We start from the raw sequence: 22292 nt of genomic DNA on the forward strand, positions 1-22292 counted from the left end.
AAACAACAGAGAATGGTCTCAAAGCTCAGTTCACTGTCAGAGTCTAAAGGAAGCAGATTGAAGGGTTGTCATGTTATGTACAAACATTAATCCATTATACACACGGACATGTTATATAATCTTTGAATAAGCATTGAAGAAATGTATATCTAAATGTCAGTGGGGAAGAAGTCTCAGTTGTGTCGCCAGAGATGATAACAGAAGGAAGTGTGGAAAGGTTGCCAGGCGATGTGGGGAGAAACGATATATTAGATATGTTTAAAACAGGATATGCGGGTCTTCAACATGAGCAGCAGAATAAGGTAAGAGTTGAAACAGTGTTGAAGCCCACCTTACTTGGCTTCCCCGAGTTGGTTGATGCAGAAAAGAGCACTCAGAAGACGAGAGTTGTTCACAAAACACCCTTTTATTAACGCTGTTTGCAAAAAGCGGAGAACACTCATACAGTGCAACAGCACTTCCCCTATACCCAGAGTGATCTGCTGAGCAGTTCCTTATTCCCTTTTTTATCCTCTCCCTCGCCCTACTGCTTGCTACTTCCTCCTGTGACCGTTGCTATTGCCTAATCTATGCAAGTCAAGAAGTCAAGCTATTTACAGATTCAACAGCACCCTGCCATATCCTGTTTTGATATATATTTTTCTGACACTTCGCTCATCTGTTGAATCAGGATGCACATGTCTTATACATGTGTCTGTACTTGCTTGTTATGTAAGCGTTGCCTTTTATACTGGCCTTAGCACAAGCTTATAGCATAAAAACCTTAACGCTATTTTATTCCTTCAACAGTAAGCAGCAGAATAAGGTAAGAGTTGAAACAGCAAAACAACTCCTAATAAGGGAAAGGGAAGTGTAGAAAGTGGAACCAATCCAGGACCGTACAAAAGGGGGAGCAAAAGAGGAAGAGGGCAGATCTCTCTGGGTGAAGGGCTTGAATACATGTATTCGATGTAAGAGTGATCTCCGCTTTTTGCAAACAGCGTTAAATAAAAGGTGATTGGACCAACTCTTGTCTTCTGAGTGCCCTCTTCTGTGTCAACCAACTCGGGGAGGCAAAACCAGTTTGCTTCAACACTCAGGTAATTGTTAGCTGTAGTTTTATTAAGTTGTATGAAGTTAATAATAGTTAGTTGCAGTCTCGTCACGTGTCTTTTAAACCTTTCAATCAGTCAGACTTTACTAACGACACATTTCACCTTTTTAAGAAGTGACAGTAAAGAGTTCACTCAATGAGACACTAAAATATGAGTAGTTAAAATGAGTAAAGGTAACACAAGCAATACAAATAAGAAATTAAAACTATAACACACTGCACAATAACTAGCCTACATTATAATAAAACCAGTAAAACAACAGAGAATGGTCTCAAAGCTCAGTTCACTGTCAGAGTCTAAAGAAAGCAGATCCATCTAGTCTCTCTGTGTGTATGTGGCTCATTTTGATCATTTCATCTGTTATCACTGACTGTTTTTCACTCAATGTGCTGATCCTCCTGCAATTTAAATCATGTCTGAATTAGTTTTTTAGTCATTTAAAGCTAAACATGTGCAGGTTAGAGACTTTCAAATGTGATAAGTTTAATATTGTTTGTGTCTTATATGATATTAAACTGGATATTGAAGGAATAAGATAGTGTTAAGGTTTTTATGCTATAAGCTTGCAGCTAAGGCCAGTATAAAAGGCAACGCTTACATAACAAGCAAGTACAGACACGTGTATAAGACATGTGCATCCTGACTCAACAGATAAGCGCAGTTTCAGAAAAATATATGTCAAAACAGGATATGGCAGGGTGCTGTTGAATCTGCAAATAGCTTGACTTCTTGACTTGCATAGATTAGGCAATGGCAAAAGGTCACATGAGGAAGGGAATAAGGAACTGCTCAGCAGATCACTCTGGGTATAGGGGAAGTGCTGTTGCACTGTATGAGTGTCTTCTGAGTGCTCTTTTCTGCATCAACCAACTCGGGGAAGCCAAGTAAGGTGGGCTTCAACAATATATCAAATAAATTGGACTGAGATATTTCAATCATCCACTATCGACTATTTTACTTATTGAGTAATGTGGTGTTTATTTTCAAGTAGATAAAATGTCCACAAATACTGAAAAATGCCTGTTATCATTTCTTAAAGCCTGAGATGACATCTTTGATTGTTTTGGTTTGTCTCCATTAACAGTCCGTCATTCAGAGACCTTCTGGATTTCACAGACCAGAGCAGGATGGAGGAGCACCACACCGACAACCCCGTTAAAAGAGAGGAATCAGACTCACCCTCTGCTACCAGCGATGCACAGGTCAGTGTTCAGGACTTCAGACTAAAGACATGAGGACGAGTCTTGAGGGTCCGTGTATCAGAATCAGAATCCGTTTTCTTGTCACCTCTAAACTCTTAGCATATAAAGAAGTGAGATGCTGTTCTTAAACTGATCAGTCATTTCCACAAATAAAGATAAAGGACATATTTACAACATAAAAACATAAAAAGAGCTTTTAAAGCATTTAAAATAAAGTGCTAATGTGTTTACAGAGGACAGGTAGTGCTAAGTATTAAAGCAGTGGTGCATTTGGAGGGGGGGTCCTTCAGAGGTCTGGTAGTTTGCCGAAAAACTATTGCAGGATCGTGTGGATATTGCCCAGATGTTCTGGAGCCTCCTAACTGATGGAGGGATGGGATGGGAGGGGAGGGGAGGGGTCAGTCATTATGTTGGAGGCCTGTCTGACACACTAGTCTGTGTAGATGTTGTCTATGGAGGGAAGAGACACCTGTGATCTTCTCTGCTCCTCACTGCAGCTCAGACAGTGATGCAGTGAGTTAAGATGCTCTCGATGGTTCCTCTGTAGAATATTGTCATGATGGATGGAGGAGAGTTTACTTTTTTCAGTCTCGCAGGAAGTGGAGGTGCTGCTGGGCTTTCTTAGTGAGATCTGCGGTTTGGATGGACCAGATCATCCACCATGTGACTTATGTGAAATCAATAACCATCTCCTTGGTTTGCTCAACGTTTAAGTAGAGGTTGTTGTTGCACCACACAGCCAACTCCTTCACCTCCTCTCTGTAATGAGCTTCATTATGTTAGTGACAAGATCTAATCTTTGATTTTTGGTGAAATATTGGATAAAGATATAATCTTAAATATATTTAAATGTATTAATTTGTTGAGTCAGCATGAAATGAAGCCATGAATCAGTTTGTTTTGCTGCATCTTTATGAGTTGAGTTTTCCAGGAGAGATCTGTTAATGTTAAAACCTCCCAACTTTCTCAAGAAAAAGTCTCTGCTGGACCTTGTTGCATTTTGGCATACTGTCTCCAGTTATGCTGTTGATAAAATGAAGTGCAGTCATGGGAGGGTTGCAGCAAAGGTCAATAAGGTGGGACTATGGCCCCTGCAGGAGGCTGACAATCACAAAATCATCAGCAAACTTGGTTGATTTAAACAAGCAAAACTAACAAGTGTGATAATAAGAGGCACCCTGAGGTGATCCTGTACAATACACCAAGACCTCAAATAAAGTGTCATCAACACAGGTTCTCTGTGAACTCACTGTCAGGACTGTCAGGATATTTCAGAAAGCCTGTAAGCTGGAACATGGGCCTTGCCCTCCATGTGGCCAAGAGCAAAGTCCAGCACTGTTGCTGTGGCGTCCTCTATCACTCTCTTTGTTTGATGCACCAGTTTCCAAACTAATGAGGCAGACACATAATTATTCAACACTTTTAGTGGTGGACCCTTGGTTACTGGAACAATTAGACTCTTTTTGTAACATGTAAACTTTATTCTGTGATTTTTAAAAAAGAGCTGGAAAATAAATGTGATCACGCCACCAGAGCAGTTGAGCTGCTGGTAACGTTTGCTCACAGAAGGTTATGTAACTCCATACAGTAAAAGTCAGTTCATCTTAACACTGTGGCTTCTGTTCCAGATAAGCTCTAATGTGTTAAATGGTTTTAGATCACTTGCTTCACCATGTCATCTCACTTACTCTGTCTCTTTCTGTTTTGTATGTTGTCATAGAAACAAACAGGAGGAAAAGGCCTCAAACGTCACCGTGGTCAGCGATGTGACGAAGCCTTCACCACATCAAAAGATTTAAAGATTCATGGAGCTCAAACACCAGACAAACTTAACAGCTGTGAGCAATGTGGCAAAGTGTTCACTACCGCCTATTATCTAAAAATCCATCAACGGATTCACACAGGAGAGAAACCATACAGCTGTGAGTATTGTGGGAAAAGTTTCACTCTGGAAGGTACTCTAAAAAACCATCAACGGATTCACACAGGAGAGAAACCATACAGCTGTGATCTTTGCGGGAAAAGTTTCACTCTGGAAGGTAATCTAAAAAGCCACCAACACATTCATACTGGAGAGAAACCGTACAGCTGTGATGAGTGTGGGAAAATGTTCGCGGTAAAGGGTGATTTAAAAAAACACAGGGTCATTCACACTGGAGAGAAACCGTACAGTTGTGAGCAGTGTGGGAAAACTTTCACTTCAAGCAGTGCCTTAGCAAAACACCTACGCATTCACACTGTAGAAAAGACATACAGATGTGACCAATGTGGGAAAGCTTTTCATCAAGCGGGTCATTTACAAGGCCACAAACTGATTCACACTGAAGAGAAACCATATGGCTGTGTCCAGTGTGGGAAGACTTTCAGGACAAACGCTCATCTAGTCAGGCACCAACGTATTCACACTGGAGAGAAACCATACAACTGTGACCAGTGTGGCAAAGCTTTCAATGACAATGGAAGCCTTACATATCACAGACGCCTTCACACTGGAGAGAAACCGTACATTTGTAGTCAATGTGGGAAAGCTTTTGCAGGGCTGAGTAACCTAAAAAAACACATATCTATTCACACATGAGAGAAACAGTTTGACTAATGTGGGAATGTGTTTTCTGAGGCAAGCTCCTGAAAGATTCACCAAAGCAGAGTTATATACAGTCTTATCGTGTTGACCATGTTTAAGAGGCAGGTTAGAGGTGTCCCCGTCTCTAAAACATGCCTATCAAGAATGTTGTCCTATCCCTGAAGGTTATGAACTGTTAATAAAAATGTAAATGTTTACATTAAGAATAATACTTTTTTGTAGAAGTGTTTTCTTTAGTGCAAAGACAGATGCATGATGTGTGTTATTACTTTTAGTTGGCGTGTCATAATTATATCTCTATCCAAACACAGAGTCAAGTACTCGCACCAGTAAACTGTCCCAGGGAACGGTTACACTGATGCTACAGGAGGAACCAGCTGATCCCCAGTCAGCTCCACACTTCCTGGTTAGTCTGGTTGTGTTCCTCGTCAGCTTCCATCCAGCAGAGCTCAGAGAGACAGACAGACTAGGCTGAAACAGCAAACTTGTGACTCTTTTGTGTTAGTAAAAGACTGAAAGACTTCCAGCTCTGTGCTCTCAGATGTTCATACTGGGATAGAAGTCATTATGTTTGCATCATGCACAATAATATAGATATCTCACAACAATCTGCTGCAAAGTCTGATCAATGAGGCACAAACTGTCACTTTTGACTTGAAGCAGCCGTTTATTCTAGTAACAGAAAGACATCAGGTCTCACACACAGTCAGTGTCATCGTAACAAAGTCCAGAAAACAGACAGAAATACCTGAGCCAGAAGCTGGATGGCAGGTTACACACAAAACAAACATCATCACTAAAGGATTTGTTGTGGTCATTAAGAGAACAATCAAAACACATTAACATACAAAAACTTCAGATGAGCTTATTCACATCAACCAACCACAGAGACAGGAAACCGCAGACTAGTGATGGAGTTCAGAGTCCAGCAGAGGGCGCTTGTGATACAACACACCAGTCCCAGTATTAAACTAGTAATAATACATTACAAGGCAAAACTAAATATAACAGTAACTAACATGATATTAAAACAAGTTGGTTTGATGTGAATGTGACAGTTAATGATTCTGCTGACCACTACTAACCAACTTTTACTGTGAATTAAATCTATTAGTAATCTTTCAAATCTGATGATCCAATTTCTAATTTTGATCTTAATTGTTTTTGCCAGGATAATCTTCTGAACTCTATTTAAATGACACTTATTAACATGGTATTATAGCACTATTTAAAAAAGGAAATGCTTTAAAACTCAGAGATAAAGTTAGCTGTTAGCTCGCTGCATCCTTGATTGTTTTAATGTTGAGTAAAGAAATCTCAGAAACACGTAGCTGCCGTTTTTACTGACATTAGGACTCTTGACTATCCATGAAAATCTCCATCCAATGTTTTATAGAATAAAATTCAGAAATGTTTGGCTGCTAATAAGAACATTATTGTGGGTTATAATTAAAACCCACTGATGCTAAAGTTACTCAAAAATGGAAATTCTGTAGCTCCAAAGAGTCATTTCCAAATTCATTCAACATATTTTATAGAATCAACATGAAACTCAACAATGAATAATAAAAAACACTTCCAGGGTAAAAGTTAATGACTTCCAAGGTGCAGCTGTGCAAGAAACCAGTCCCTCCAGGATTTCGCAGGATTTTTTTCTGATTGTTGCCTAAAATGCCTGATTTTGCGGCAGCATTTAAAAAAAATTGCGGTAAATGTTGCGATGTTTTAAGCACTTTTGTTGCAATTAAATTGCGGGAGACAGTGAAAATTGCACACACACCATCTCTGATCTCATTGCACATTCAACTTCATATTTTGAAGACAGTTTTCACACCGTAAACATTTTATTTGACAATGTTTATCTCTCTCACAGACACATGCACACACAGATACAGACACACAGAATTAGTTGAGTTTACCGTCGCGGCAGACGGTATTTTTTGCCGACCACACTCCTCCAGTTTGCGGAAAAGTTGCGGAAAAGTTGCGGTGATTGGACAAAATTGCAAGGCCCGCACATAATCGCGTGGATTGGTTGAATTTGCGTTAATTGTTGCGATCGCGACATCGCGAATTCCTGGAGGGACTGAGAAACAGTTCATCAATGAGCTTTAAATTCAGTCACATGTGCTGCTGATGTCAAACATGCTGATTCTGAGTTACTGTTGGTAGCCATCAGTTTGTAGAGAAACTCAGGACAGAACAACACTTATGAAACCTGCTGTGCTGAACTTGTGTCCCCGCCTTCTAGCAGTGAGAGTAGGTACGAAAACACTGCCAATGGGCTTTACTGTAGCTAACTCGATCTCTTCTATATTATTCACTGTCGGAATTTGATCAATTTGGTACGATAACAATTGGAAAGTCTAGAAGAACCACATGATTCAATTATTTCATCCCCATGCAAGTTAGCAGAGAGCTAACCAGAAGTTATGAATTCTGGATTGATACATTGACTTGTATTTAAAAGATGGAAGTCATGACAGCTCCCTAAAAGTGACACCAAAACATTAGTATCACCCCCTGGTGGCTGGCTGCAGTACTGGTCATAAGTCCTGCCCCCTCCATGTTAGCACGAGACCAAACTAAAAAAAATAGCTAGATGGTGTTTGTCTCATGTGGCTTAAGACGTAGAGAGGATTGTCTACTAATGTGTGTGTGAATGAGTGAATGTGACATGTAGTGTAAAGCTCTTTGGGTGATTGAAAGAATAAAACAGTGCCATATAAGTACAGTCCATTTACCATTCAGATTAGAACACTTGTAAAAGGAGGAGTAGGATAGATAGATCTAGCCCGAGTTTCCGACACTTCAACATGAATGACCGTTTCATTACGTGTTGGAAGTTGGAGGATTACAGTGGATCGCAGCATCGGACTCCAAATGATGTCATGCAAGCAAGATTGCCAGAAATATTTTAGCTTCACGTTTGCATAGTGGTAGGCAGTGGACATCCATCGTCCATAATAATTATATGAAGTCACATGCTCTTCCCATACAGCACTCAAAGTATTCATTCATCTGACCAGTACAAGAACGTCAACACCAACAGCAAATTTAAACACTCTGTTTGTTTAAACTTGGTCTAACAAAGGCTTGATTGTTACAGACATTTATTTATAAAGTCAAACACTGTAGTTTTAAGGCCTGTAGAAGAGATAGGAGGACTGTGTTAACCTGCCTCTATAACATGTCCAGTACTACACTGTGTGACTGCGTTGGTGGATTTTTAGGGAATGTCTCCAAGCAAAACTTTTTCCGCACTGTTCACAGCCGTAGGGTTTCTCTCCAGTGTGAACACGCTGGTGGATTTTTAGATGAATGTCTTGAGTGAAAGATTTCCCACACTGGTCGCACCAGTACGGTTTCTCTCCTGTGTGAATGCGTTGATGGATTTTTAATTCACTGACTCTGATGAAGGTTTTCCCACATTGATTGCACCAGTATGGTTTTTCTCCAGTGTGGATGTGTTGGTGGCGTTTCAGAGTGCTGTCATCAGTGAATGTTTTCCCACAATGCTCACACTGGTACGGTTTCTCTCCAGTGTGGATGCGTTGATGGCGTTGTAGGGAGTCCCCGTAAGCAAAGGTTTTCCCACAGTGGTCACAGCTGTACGGTTTCTCTCCGGTGTGAATGCGTTGATGGATTTTTAATTGACCGTCTGTGGTGAAAGTTTTCCCACACAGCTCACAGCTGTATGGTTTCTCTCTTGTATGAGTACGTTGATGTTTCTTTAGATCGTTGTTAGCAGTGAAGCTTTTCCCACACTGGTCACAGCTATATGGTTTCACTCCAGTGTGAATACGTTGGTGTTTTATTAAAGCACTTCTTGTATTGAAGTCTTGCCCACATTGTTCACACCTGTGAAGATTCTCTCCTGTGTGGATTCTCTGATGAATCTTTAAATATGTCGATGTGGTGAAGGCTTTGTCACAGTACTGGCAGTGGTGATGTTTGACTCTCTTTTTTGGTGTTTGTTTCTATGGCAACAGACAAACACAGAAAGAAAGAGAGAGAGTGAGCGAATGATCTAAAACCATAAATAACATGTAGATCACGTATGTGGAACATAACGCAGTGTTCAGGTTGGTCTGAAGCATTTTTTAATCTTTATTTGATCAGAGAAGATCTGTCTGCTGGGTGACACATACTGACTGTCCTGAGCTGACGTACCTGTGTGATGGTACATTCCTGTTGCATCGCCTGCTGCTCAGGCTGCGGAACGATGTACTGAACCCCGACGGGGGCGCAAACCACCTGCAGGATCTGACCTGAGACACCACACCACAGAAGAAGAAGAGTGTTACTATGACTGTGTGAGACATGGAGATATAAAACTTAATGTTCATAGATGTTTGTGTGTGTTTGACCTCGGCTGGTGATCAGCTGTTCGGCCTCTGAGGGCAACGCAGCAGCACTCTAATGAAGGAAAAGAGAACAAAGAGAAAAGAGTGATCGAAGAATATCTGACAAAAGTAATCAATGAAACATTACATGAATTAGTGACTCACAACTGAGCAAACTAACAGAAATATGAAGCGAATACAAAAGGAACAATTAACCACAGAAACATTTACAATTACTAAAAGTAGCATCTTAAATCTATAATTAAAGATAAAGTCAAACATCATTGGTGGGTTCAGTGAGTTAGAAGCTGCAGACAGACCTGACTTCTATTCATAGACGCCTTATTTAAACGTCTCTACTAAAACCTCTAACTTCAGGAGATGTTCGGATGTTTTGTGGTTCAGAGGTTTCAGGCTGCACTAGTGTAAAGTTTTGTTTGGCAGGAATGAAATCTTACATTTATGTTCATTCCATCTTCATTCTGTACTGATGTTGTATTAGTTCCCTTTATTATGATTCCAACACTTTTCATACAGACCTCGTGGTTGCAGAGATGCACCGTTGAGTCAGATGTTAAACTGGTGAAGATCTGCTCTGTAACAGTCCAGAGAGAATCCGTGTATCATTCGTTCTTTCTATTTTCGATTAGAAATCAAAAATCAAAAAAGGAAAAAGTGACAAATTATTTTGTTTTTTGCTTTTTTTTATAACACCAAAAACGGAAAAAATCCTGTTTTTTCATATTTAAATTTTAGATTCAGATCAAAAATACGAAATGGAAAAACGGGCACCAGGACTGAATTTGATTTTAATATTTAATTGGTCGTCCGTCACTTCTTCTCACGCCGTCACCCCTTCCTGTCTTCCCCACACATTCATAAACACTGTACCTGCCTCAGCTCCCCCCTTCCAGTCTCCCGCTCCAGCATGCAACGTCAAGCTGCACGCTGCGTAACAAGCTACACGTCCACTTCCGCTTTCAATGCAAGAACATTTTAGTATATGTTATAGTTTTTCTTGATTCAAAGTAACCTAATATTCACGTCGATTGAGATTTTTTTCATCAAATTTCAATATTTTCAATCACATGCATGGTCATCATTTGCATTCACGTTCTCAGCTCCTCCTTTAGAGTCACACACTTTGATCCTTGAAACAATATTGGTATAATATTAAAATCAAATTCAGTCCTGTGGTCCGTTTTTCCATTTCGTATTTTTGATCTGAGCCTAAAATTGAAATATGAAAAACCAGGCATTTTTTATAATAAAAAACAAAATAACCAGTCAATTTTTCATTATTTGATTTTTGATTGCCAATTAAAAATGGAAAGAACGAATGATACACGGATTCAGAGAGCTTTGATCTGTTATTCATGGTGATCTTCAGACCTTGAGTTTAAACCTTTAAAACTAACTTCCAACACTGTGTGGAAACATCTGCATCCACACAGTTTCCCTCCATCTGTAGATTCAGGTGGTATGGGTCATTTGTTTAGGTGACCAATGAGAGTTGATCAGTTGGAGCAGAGTTAGTTAGTTGGTTTAGACAGACGTAGACTTATTATTGTCTAACTTGGTTGATTTTACTCACAACAAACTGAAACAGGAAACACTGAGACCTTTCTGTAGTTTTTGGGTCAGTGACAAGATGATCAAGTCAAAAATATCTCGTTTTTAAAAGCAGCATCAGGTGTGTTCATTTTGTATTTATGTTGGTTTTATGTCGTTTTTCAGAAAGACTGAATGCTCCTGAACATGTCAAATGGTGTAACCACAAAAGAATTATAAACATTGAGTATTTTATCACCTACAATGTATTTAAGTGGACTTAATTCATTTTAAAACATCAAATTAAATTATTTTTTGAGTATTTCTACATTTAAATTTTAAAGCATTTTGGCAATACTGAGGAGGAAATATACTAAAAACATATTTATAAATAACTTAACAAATTATTTAAAATGTTGTTAAAAATATATAAAATTACATTTAATCCACATTTTAGTTCACATTTATTTTCCTGTATATAAAATCAGATTTTTATGAAAAAAAGACAAGTTACCCCATTTGACACTGGGTTGCATCAATTGGTGCAACCGGCAGTTTTTCATAAAACTCTGATTCACTACTACGACTCAAATCAAATGGACACAAATACGACAGTCAACAAGGTTCAGTGAGTTTGGTTCTTCGTGTTATTTCAGTTTAGAAAAAGGAACAACAAGAAATGATTACAGGCAACTCGTGTATCATTGTGATGAACTCATTTAACCCCCCCCCCCCCCCCCCCCCCCCCCCCCAAACATGCCCCCCCCCCCTAAACATGCCCCCGCCAAACAGTTTACAATGACAACAATGATCATGGTCGTCATTTTAAAATTTAACTCATGCTTTGTTTTGTAAATCACACAACAACAATCCATCAGGGTGAATTTGTCTTCTATTGTGAATACAGTTAATAAATATTTAATCTGACAATAAATAAGAGAGAGAGAGGGAGAGAGAGAGAGAGAGAGAGAGGGAGAGGGAGAGAGAGAGAGACATAGAGAGAGGGAGAGGGAGAGAGAGAGAGACAGAGAGAGAGAGAGAAGGAGAGGGAGAGAGAGAGAAGGAGAGGGAGAGAGAGAGAGAGACAGAGAGACAGACAGACAGACAGACAGAGAGACAGAGAGAGAGAGAGAAGGAGAGAGAGAGAGAGAGGGAGGGAGAGAGAGAGAGACATTACTTATGGATTCAATCATAAACCAAACACAAACATGCCATCTCTCTCTCTTTTTTTAAATTAATATAAAAATAAACCTTTTCTTCATCGTCATTATAAAAAAACACAAAGGCAAAGAAATAAATTAAACGTCTTTCTCTAAATCTACGTTAACAGAGCCGAGCAGATGCTGAACGTTCCTGCATCTGAAAGACTCCACAGTAACAAAATGTTTTACACGTGAATCCAAACTAAAGCATTCAGACGTGAGACTCAGGAACATTAAACCTTCCATTGTTAACCCTCCTGTTGTGTTCGAGTCAAGGAAGGAAGGGAGTAAAGGAAAGAAGGCAAGGAGGGAGGAAGGAAGGAAGGAAGGAAGGAGAGAGAAAGGAAGGAACGACAGAAGGAAAAAAGGGGGAAGAAGGACAGAAGGGAGGAAAGGAAGGAAAGTAGGAGGGAGGGAGGAAAGAAGGTAGTAGGGAGGGAGGAAGGAAGGAAAGAAGGACAGAGGAAAGAAGTAAGGAAGGAAAGAAGGTAGGGGGGAGGAAGGACAGAGGAAAGAAGTAAGGAAGAAAAGAAGGTAGGAGGGAGGGAGGAAGGAAGGAAAGAAGGAAGGAAGGAAGGACGGAGGAAAGAAGTAAGGAAGGAAAGAAGGTAGGGGGGAGGAAGGACAGAAGGAAGGAAGAAAGGGAGATGGAGGAAAGAAAGAAAGAAGGAGAGAGGAAGCACAGAAGGAAGGAAGGAAGGAAGGAACAGTCAAAACAGACGGGTCAATTTGCCAAGTGCTATTTTTCATCTTTGAGGAGTTCGGCAGGTTTTCGGTTCACAGTGCAGAGACACATTGGACCCTGATTAGGGGGTCACGTCGGACCCTGATCGGGGGTCACGTCGGACCCTGATCGGGGGTCACGTCGGACCCTGATCGGGGGTCACGTCGGACCCTGATCAGGGCGAAGATGTGAGGAAACCCTCGTTGAACGTCGTGGTTGAGTTCAGGTGAAGATGTTTTTCCCAGCCAGCGTCCACATGGGAGACCTGATACTGCCACATGTGATCCGGGCGAGCCTGCTGACGGCTGCTAGACGTGGAGGGGAAGGTCTTGGCGGCCCGAGCAGACACCAGGTCTCCTACAGACACACGAAGCGCAGCCGGCTCCTCAGAAGTCACTTGGTACCAATCGTGGCTGGTTGGAACTGATTCATCGTACTCTGCGACGACTTCGTCCGATATTCGGTAACAGTATTCTACCCTCGAGGGTTGATCCTGAAAGAAGTTGAACTGCTGTATCCGAATATTATTCCTTTTCCTTGCTCTGTAGTTTCTCTGGTACTCTTTCCACTTGTCCCTCATCTTCTGCTGCTGATTCTTGGAGAGCTCTGCTACGGGTGTGTTTGTAATCTTTCCCTCTCTCTTTCTCCTTTGATAACTACGAATAAAAAAAATGAAGCCTATGAAAAATCGTCTGTAAAAACATTTATCTGTATATATATGTGTGTGTGTGTGTGTGTGTGTGAGTGTGAGTGTGAGAGTGTGAGTGTGAGTGTGTGTATAATCTACCTTTCACGTCTTTGAGCAAGGTAATTGGCTCTTGCGGCAGCGTTCGCATTGACGCGTGCTCTGTGACGAGCCACTTTTTCCTTGTTAGACAACGGCCTCTAAGGAGGGAAATCGATTTTATATATTTAGTTTGTGTAATTTACAAATGTTTTATAGAAGTAATGAAATAGCAGGAATGTAAATTATTATATTTTAATGTTTGAGTAACATTTCTCCTGGATCTTCGATTTTTTTTTTAGGTATTTTGAAACTGTTGTACATCTTCCAAAGTAGGTTATTTATCATACAGCTTTATAAACTACTGATATTCTAACAGAGAGGCTCATAATAACCAGTTACACCATTTGACATTTCATTTTAAAATCAAATTTGACAGACATTACCATGGACACCTGTGTAAGCACATGGCTTTGGTCTCAAGTAAATATTCATTTTTATGAATCATGAATATTTTTCTAGGGTCACACCATTTGACATGTGAACTGAGCAAACCCTAAAACCAATTCAGTCAATTTATGAGTAGTTTTTTAGAGCTTCCAACCTTGATAGGTAGCAGTTGTGATCATCGGGGGTCCACTTCCTGTCACATGACCAACAAAATGGTCTCTTACATGGTGGTTACACTACTAGACACTTCATGTAGTTTACCTGACTTGATATGATTCTCCAGATGAAATGTAATATTTAGAACAATAGTATTCCATTAGCTTTATTTAATATAAAAGTTATAATGTAAGATCATGCCACACTAGTTGATATGGTGTTAGGTACGAAGGAAGGAAGGAAGGAAGGAAGGATGTAAGATCATGCCAAACTAGTTGATATGGTGTTAGGTAGGAAGGAAGGAAGGAAGGAAGGAAGGAAGGAAGGATGTAAGATCATGCCAAACTAGTTGATATGGTGTTAGGTACGAAGGAAGGAAGGAAGGAAGGAAGGATGTAAGATCATGCCAAACTAGTTGATATGGTGTTAGGTAGGAAGGAAGGAAGGAAGTAAGGATGTAAGATCATGCCAAACTAGTTGATATGGTGTTAGGTAGGAAGGAAGGAAGGATGTAAGATCATGCCAAACTAGTTGATATGGTGTTAGGTAGGAAGGAAGGAAGGAAGGAAGGATGTAAGATCATGCCAAACTAGTTGAAATGGTGTTTTATTGACTATTTACTGTTTTTAAGCAACTACTTGAACTACTTGGTTTTTATGGTTACACCACATTGACATTTTTCCATAACTTTCTAATACACTCTCTCAAAATAGATTAAAAGAAGACATTTTATGCTGGGTCCACAAGTTATTCATATATTAATTTTCAAATTTTAACCTTTATAAATTCGACAAAAACCATATGGACACAAAAACGTTTGTGTGTCATCATTGACCCTAGAGACTCCTCATGTCTTTATGAAGTCTGTTTAATCCTGAAGTCCTGAACACTGACCTGTGTATCGGAGGTAGCAGAGGCTGAGTCTGATTCTTCTTTAACTGTGATGTTGATGTGATGCTCCAGGTCCAGGTCCAGGTTCTGGTTTTGGTTCTGGTTGAAATCCAGCAGGTCTCCACTCTGACTGATGGACTGTTCTTCTTCTTCCTGTTTTATGTCAGGTGACCACTTAAACAAAGAACAAATAAATACATACAATTAACAATCAAATGTCCATTAATCATCTCACCAGCCCTCACATTTATCTGCTGACCCTTTGGAGGGGCCCCACCCCTAGGTTGGGAACCACTGGACTAAACATGCTGTTCTAACACTGATGCCTTGTCTCGTCTTCTTGCCGCTTGCAGCAGCCTAAGCAGGAAGTCCAGACTTCCCTCTCCCCAGCCACTTCGTCCAGCTCTTCCCGGAGGATCCCGAGGCGTTCCCAGGCCAGCCGAGAGACATAGTCTCTCCAGCGTGTCCTGGGTCTCCTACCGGTGGGACGGGCCCTGAACACCTCACCAGGGAGGCGTCCGGGAGGCGTCCTGACTAGATGCCCGAGCCTCATCTGGCTCCTCTCAACGCGGAGGAGCAGCGGGTCTACTCCGAGCTCCTCACCCTATCTCTAAGGGAGAGCCCAGCCAGCCTACGGAGGCTTGTACCCGCGATCTTGTTCTTTGGGTCACGACCCAAAGCTCATGACCAGAGGTGAGGGTAGGAACCCAAAGCTCATGACCAGAGGTGAGGGTAGGAACCAAGATGGACTGGTAAATCCAGAGCTTTGCCTTTCGGCTCAGCTCTCTCTTCACCACGACTTCACCACCCATACTCTCGGAGAACCCCCCCACAGGATTCCCCGAGGGACACGGTCGAATGCCTTCTCCAAGTCCACAAAACACATGTGGACTGGTTGGGCAAACTCCCATGCACCCTCAAGGATCCTGCAGAGGGTGTAGAGCTGGTCCACAGTTCCACGGCCTGGACGAAAACCACACTGCTCCTCCTGAATCCGAGGTTCGACTATCCGACAGACCCTCCTCTGATGCTGACTGATGCTTCACTATTAATAATCTAATGATGTCATATATAATAATATATCAGTCAGAGGGACCAAACACTGAGAAACACTTTTTCAGACTTTTATTGTGAAGTCCTGAACACTGACCTGTGTATCGGTGGTAGCAGAGGGTGAGTCTGATTCTTCTATTTTAATAACGGGGTGGTCGGTGTGGTGGTCTGGGTTCAGCAGGTCTCCTGTCTGACTGATGGACTGTTCTTCTTCTTCTTCTTCCTCCTGTTTTATGTCGAGTGGAAACCAGCATGGAGGTGAATTACTGCCGTCGATGGTGTAGGTGGAGTATGAACCAGAGTCATCCATTTCCTTCAACACACAAGAACAAATATAATTAATATTATATTTAAAACACAGGTGGTACGGGTCATTTGTTGAGGGGACCAATGAAAGTTGATCAGTTGGAGCAAAGTGAGTGAGTTAGTTAGTTAGTTAATTAGTTTAGAAGTTAACAGATATAGTCTAACTTTATTTTCCTCTCAACAAGCTGAAACCAGGAACCACTGAGACCTTTTTTGGATTCTACAGCAGAATAACTCCATGAACACAAAAACTGGAAGTGTTTTAGTTTCTTTTTCAGACTTTCTCTCCAACAACAGAATGAACAGATGAGCCTCGTCCTCATGTCTGAACACTGACCTGTGTATCGGTGCTAGCAGAGTCTGACTCTTCTCTTTTAATAACCAGGAAGTCAGTGTGCTGCTCCAGGTTCTGGTTCTCCTCCATTATGATCTTGTAGTAATCCTGGTCTGTGAAGTCCAGCTGGTCTTCTCTCTGACTGATGGACTGAGCTTCTTGAAGCATTTCTTCTTTCCTTTTCTTCGCTCTGTGGTTCCTCTGGTTCTCTCTCCACTTTTCCCTCAACACCTTCTGCTGTTCCTTGGAGAGCTCTGCTGCTGGTTTATGTGTAATCTTTCCCTGTCTTTTCCCCCTTTGATAGCTATGAATAGAAACAAATGAAGCCTATTAAAAGTTGTCTGTTAAAACAATTATCTGCATATATGAGAGAGAGAGAGTAAACTACCTTTCACGTCTTCGAGCAAGGTAGTTGGCCCTTAAAACAGCGTTAGCGTTGACGCGTGCTCTGTGACGAGCTGTTTTCTCCTTGCTGGACAACGGTCTCTAAGGAGGAAAATAGGTTTACATATATTTATTATATATTAGTGATAAATTAGCAGACATGTAAATCATTTTTGTAGTTTTTCTCCATGAACACAAAGCCTGGAAGTGTTTTACTTTCCTTTTTTCAGACTTTTATTGTGAAGTCCTGAGCACTGACCTGTGTATCGGTGCTAGCAGAGTCTGATTCTTCTCTTTTAATAACGAGGTCATCAGTGTGCTGCTCCAGGTCCTGGTTCTCCTCTATTATGATCTTGTAGTAGTCCTGGTTCTGGTCCTGGTCTGTGAAGTCCAGCAGGTCTCCTCTCTGACTGATGGACTGATCTTCTTCTTCTTCTTTCTGTTTTACGTCAGGTAGATAAATCACACCTTTTATTGTTGTTTCATTCAGTAAACTTTGGCTTTATAGTCATTCTTGTGTGCATTAGTCTCCAGATCCTGATTACTCTCCTTTATGTTTGTATGTCACTTGTAAAACACTTTGAGTTGTATTTCCTTTGTATGAAAAGTTTCATATTAATAAAGTGAACGATCAGCTCCTTTAAAATGACAATACAGAATTTAGGAAGCAATTATTTTATGACATCTGATTATCTCACTTTTGGAGATTACTGCAACTTTTTGAATGACATCACTAATGGAGCTTTTCCACTACACAGTTCCAGCACGACTCAACTGGACCTGGTTTTTCTGCTGCTCCATCAGGGATAGTACCTGGTACATGGTACTTTTTTAGTATCTGCTCTGCCGAGGTTCCAAGCGAGCCGAGCCGATACTAAATGTGACATCATCAGACTGCCGGCCTCTGATTGGTCAGAGAGTCACTGGAAGAGTCATGAGCCGTCCCACACAAGAATCAAAGCCAACAACAGCGTTACAGAGATTGGTTTCTCTTCTCTTGCTTTGTGTGAGACAGAAAGACACATACAGCAGCAGGAAGGAAGGAAGGAAGGAAGGGAAGGAAGTGTGTGAGACAGAAAGTCACATACAGCAGCAGGAAGGAAGGAAGGAAGGAAGGAAGGAAGGAAGTGTGTGAGACAGAAAGACACATACAGCAGCAAGTACACCATCACCTCCATGTCCTCCATAGTTTATGTGTTTGTGTCGCGTAGAAAACGAAGTCACGACAGTTTTGCGGAGCCGTGCTATGACGACCCCTCCCACGTTGAGTAGGTACCTTTTTGTAATTGAAAAGGTTCCTGGAACCGAGCCGAGTCGAGCCGAGCCGAGTAGTGCTGGAACTGTGTGGTGGAAAAGTGCCATAATTTGTATGGTAAGGTATTTATGAAGGAATCAGACCTTTGGTTTTTCTTTCCTCATCTCATGACCCCTCACATTTATTTTTATTATTCAGGTTTGTCCTTTTAATTGTTCCTCCATCTGTAGATTCAGGTGCTACGGGTCATTTGTTGAGGGGACCAATGAAAGTTGATCAGTTGGAGCAGAGTGAGTGAGTGAGTGAGTTAGTTAGTTTAGAAGTTAAGTTTTAGAAGTTGTCTAACTTTATTTTCCTCTCAACAAGCTGAAACCAGGAACCACTGAGACCTTTTTTGGATTCTACAGCAGAATAACTCCATGAACACAAAGACTGGAAGTGTTTTAGTTTTTTTTTCAGACTTTCTCTCCAACAACAGAATGAACAGATGAGCCTCGTCCTCATGTCTGAACACTGACCTGTGTATCGGTGCTAGCAGAGTCTGACTCTTCTCTTTTAATAACCAGGAAGTCAGTGTGCTGCTCCAGGTCCTGGTTCTCCTCCATTATGATCTTGTAGTAATCCTGGTCTGTGAAGTCCAGCTGGTCTTCTCTCTGACTGATGCACTGAGCTTCTTGAAGCATTTCTTCTTTCCTTTTCTTCGCTCTGTGGTTCCTCTGGTTCTCTCTCCACTTTTCCCTCAACACCTTCTGCTGTTCCTTGGAGAGCTCTGCTGCTGGTTTATGTGTAATCTTTCCCTGTCTTTTCCCCCTTTGATAGCTATGAATAGAAACAAATGAAGCCTCATTCATTCAAGTTGTCTGTTAAAACAATTACCTGCATATATATGAGAGAGAGAGAGAAAAGTACCTTTCACGTCTTCGGGCAAGGTAGTTAGCCCTTAAAACAGCGTTAGCGTTGACGCGTGCTCTGTGACGAGCTGTTTTCTCCTTGTTAGACAACGGCCTCTAAGGAGGAAAATAGTTTGATATGTGTTAGGATTATTATATATTCGTAATTATTTATGGTAGTATTTACAGCAGAAGAACTCCATAAACACAAAGCCTGAAAGTGTTGATGATAGACGTATATGAGAGTGTTTCTTTTCCTGCTTTTAAAGGCTGATTACAGTAAAATGATGTAATTGTCTGAACTTAACAAAATGTTCTAGCTCTTCTATTATTTACCTTTGACCCACTTTGTCATTAAATCCACATTACTGATGATTATTTAGTGAAAGCACCAACAGTCATCTCTACAATATTGGTGCAATATGTAATATCTATGTTTATAATGAACACTTTGCACATATTTTAAAACACCATTGTCAAACATTTCTTTAATATTTATTTTTGCACCTTAATGTGAAGAGATAATTATTAAGTGTTCATTGTGATTTTAATTGTGATTCAGACTTATGTACATTTATTTATTTGAGTGTTTTTCATGGTTGTGTTGACGTGTCTTTTCCCTGTCTGCAGGAACGTTAAGTGGCGGCTGTGGTTCAGGAAGGTCGGTGGTTTGATTCCCGGCTCCTCCAGCCAACAGTGTGTATGAACGGTTAGTTTCCTCCTGATGAGCAGGTTGTGTAGTAGCTCCTGTCATCAGTGTATGAATATGTGTGAATGAGACGTAGAGTAAAAGCACTTAGAGCGGTCATAACTACTAGAAAATAGCTTTATAAGTACAGAACATTTACCATTTAAGTTTATAATAAAAGTGTCTAAATTGAATATTTTTACCCCTGGTCCTTATTCTAAATAGTTTAGTTGTTTTTACATATTCTTTTGCACCTGACAAAGACCTTTCTGGGTGGAAATGTTGCGTTGGTTGGTAATTAAATCACAGGAGCGCATAAATCAGTGTACGGGTGTCTTCATTTTTTCACAGCCTTATTTACATAGGTCATAAAAAAAATCAGCAATTATCGATATCGGCTGATATGAAACACTTTTATCGTGATACAGTTTTCAGCAACAGACATTCGAGCCTCGTCCTCATGTCTTTAGTTTGGTTATGAAGCCGGTTTTATTGTGAAGTCCTGAACACTGACCTGTGTATCGGTGAACACAGAGGCTGAGTCTGATTCTTCTCTTCTAACGAGGTTGTTGGTGTGGTGCTCTGGGTCTAGGTCCAGGTTCTGGTTGAAGTCCAGCAGCTCTCCTCTCTCTCTGATGGACTGATCTTCTTCTTCTTCTTTCATGGCAGGTGGTGACCAGGATAGTTTCCTTTTTAAATTAAATATCTTCTAAAGACTGAAAACATCCGAGTAACAGATTAGCCTCTTAGCTCATTTAAAGCTTTTATAACAGAAACTAAAATAAGCTGCTGCAGATGCTAACAGCTGTCTGCAGTTAACAGCTGTTAGCATCGGAGCTAGCCCAGCAGGCTAACGCACTTCTGTCCGTGTTCGTTTCGTTTTTCATGTTAAACAGATACTGTGATGTGTTTTAACATGCAGCCCTGAAGCTTAAACGCTGATAAATAAAATCGTCTGTTTATAAAACAACACAATTATCCCGCCGTCCATCACACATCACGGAGGACGAACACTTCCGGGTTAGCTTACTTTCCGTTCGTCTTCTTCTTCTTCTTTGTGTTTTGCGGCAGCTTGCATCCTGTGTGTTGCATTACTGCCATCTGCTGGAGTTAAGTGGCTCCTACAACGTTTCCATCAGTCCAGATTCTCTTAGCTTCTGTTTCCCTCCATCATGTAATTTCTGTCTGCTGTCTCTTTTGTTACTATACTTCCACCACAGCTCAACAGGAAACACTAAGAGGGAATCTGATGCTAAAAACACTGTAAATGTGTCAGGGAGGAAAGAAAGGAAGGAAGGAAGGAAGGAAGGAAGGGAGGAAGAGAAACACTAAGAGGGAATCTGATGCTAAAAACACTGTAAATGTGTCAGATACCACTGATATTACTAACTCACACTGCTGAAGCTCAATAGAAGCTGATCAGAGACTTTAAATGACTGAATACATCCTCCATCACTGAACACTGAAAGCACATTTGAAGTAGATCTTTTAACCATTACATACTGGTCAGGGTCAAATTTGACCCATTTTTACATTTGAAAGCTGTAAAAACAGCACACAAACAGGTGTGTTTAGTACTGGCAGGTCTGTGCTGCCCCCTACTGGACAACACTGAAACACCTTAAATATCTTCACTTTGTTTTCTGTTGACGTTTGAGAGGAAAGGAGGAGCAACTCTGAAGGAAGGAACCACTGAACGTAAATTAAGCAATCATTCTGATGAGAGTCCATTTTACAGTCAGTGGAGCGGAGGAGCACTGGTTAAAGCTTTTGGAGGAAAATAGGACGTATAAAGCAGAGTGAGTGTTAATGTAATAAAACATTGTTTTGACACATTAATAAGTAAAAAAGTATTTAGTGCTTCATGTTTGAGTGTCGAAGCAGAACTATGTGCGGCTGGAAGAGTTTCAAAGATGTTACTTCCTGTTCAGTCATTGTGAAACTTTTCCTGCCTGTTTGTCTTGAATATTTTGTTCTGATCTGACAGTTTCCTGGTTTCCTTGTGCTGGTAGTGTTATTGTTACTGTTAAATCATTGTTAGTGTCACAAGTATCACTGCGACTCCTGCTATTACTGCCAGTATTATTCTTACATACTGTTAATATTACTACACAACTGGGGTGAAACAAAATGGTGCCACAGTTAACACTTATATTGTCTCAGGTGACCATATTGTCTCAGGTGTTGGTGAGAGAAAGAAAGATAAAACATGTAAGTGAGTTACTCCATTGTACTGAGTGACATGGAAACCAGATGTTTAATGATGCATTTGTTCATCTTTTGTACTGATGATTTAATCAGGGGAGTTTTATGGCAGTCCAGCCGTAGAAATGTTCAAACTATGAGTCACATAACATTGTCTATAGGAAAATAAATGAGTTGACTTTTACTCCAGTTGTTTTGTTATTTGGTGTTTAAACATATGTTTGTGAAAATGCTGTAAAAGTATCACCTGAAA

At 40.7% G+C, this 22292-nt stretch overlaps 3 protein-coding genes across 3 annotated transcripts; 1 reads left to right on the forward strand and 2 right to left on the reverse strand.

Moving 5' to 3' along the window:
• The first annotated feature begins 270 nt into the window (after window positions 1-270).
• On the forward strand, window positions 271-5355 carry LOC128383679 (zinc finger protein 501-like). The gene is made up of 4 exons (XM_053343266.1): window positions 271-302; window positions 2179-2296; window positions 4017-4839; window positions 5192-5355. Exons 1-4 carry the CDS (start codon window positions 271-273, stop codon window positions 5353-5355), a joined length of 1137 nt encoding a protein of 378 aa, XP_053199241.1.
• Window positions 5356-7852: 2497 nt separating this feature from the next.
• Window positions 7853-9383, reverse strand: LOC128384120 (zinc finger protein 239-like). Its single transcript, XM_053343700.1, has 3 exons — window positions 9251-9383; window positions 9054-9151; window positions 7853-8860 (listed from the first exon to the last, which is right to left on the reverse strand). Exons 2-3 carry the CDS (start codon window positions 9078-9080, stop codon window positions 8081-8083), a joined length of 807 nt encoding a protein of 268 aa, XP_053199675.1. The 5' UTR covers window positions 9081-9151; window positions 9251-9383; the 3' UTR covers window positions 7853-8080.
• Window positions 9384-13093: 3710 nt separating this feature from the next.
• Window positions 13094-20393, reverse strand: LOC128384103 (uncharacterized). Its single transcript, XM_053343683.1, has 8 exons — window positions 20349-20393; window positions 19166-19263; window positions 18775-19075; window positions 17006-17103; window positions 16621-16921; window positions 16075-16290; window positions 14928-15098; window positions 13094-13359 (listed from the first exon to the last, which is right to left on the reverse strand). Exons 3-8 carry the CDS (start codon window positions 18937-18939, stop codon window positions 13228-13230), a joined length of 1083 nt encoding a protein of 360 aa, XP_053199658.1. The 5' UTR covers window positions 18940-19075; window positions 19166-19263; window positions 20349-20393; the 3' UTR covers window positions 13094-13227.
• Window positions 20394-22292: the final 1899 nt, after the last annotated feature.

The sequence above is a fragment of the Scomber japonicus genome, chromosome 22, assembly GCF_027409825.1.
Source record: "Scomber japonicus isolate fScoJap1 chromosome 22, fScoJap1.pri, whole genome shotgun sequence".
NCBI classification, from domain to species: Eukaryota; Metazoa; Chordata; class Actinopteri; order Scombriformes; family Scombridae; genus Scomber; species Scomber japonicus.

What these genes read in the sequence shown, in the direction of transcription:
- LOC128384103 (XM_053343683.1), bottom strand. Translation starts at nt 18,939, where the DNA reads ATGCTTCAAGAAGCTCAGTGCATCAGTCAGAGAGAAGACCAGCTGGAC. An exon ending in CTGCTACCACCGATACACAG is followed by an intron (nt 15,099 to 16,074) that starts GTCAGTGTTCAG and finishes TCTTTGTTTAAG; the next exon opens with TGGTCACCTGACATAAAACA. An exon ending in CTGCTACCTCCGATACACAG is followed by an intron (nt 13,360 to 14,927) that starts GTCAGTGTTCAG and finishes TTTTATTCGTAG; the next exon opens with TTATCAAAGGAGAAAGAGAG.
- LOC128384120 (XM_053343700.1), bottom strand. Translation starts at nt 9,080, where the DNA reads ATGCAACAGGAATGTACCATCACACAG. An exon ending in AGGAATGTACCATCACACAG is followed by an intron (nt 8,861 to 9,053) that starts GTACGTCAGCTC and finishes CTGTTGCCATAG; the next exon opens with AAACAAACACCAAAAAAGAG.
- LOC128383679 (XM_053343266.1), top strand. Translation starts at nt 271, where the DNA reads ATGCGGGTCTTCAACATGAGCAGCAGAATAAG. An exon ending in AACATGAGCAGCAGAATAAG is followed by an intron (nt 303 to 2,178) that starts GTAAGAGTTGAA and finishes CTCCATTAACAG; the next exon opens with TCCGTCATTCAGAGACCTTC. An exon ending in CTGCTACCAGCGATGCACAG is followed by an intron (nt 2,297 to 4,016) that starts GTCAGTGTTCAG and finishes ATGTTGTCATAG; the next exon opens with AAACAAACAGGAGGAAAAGG.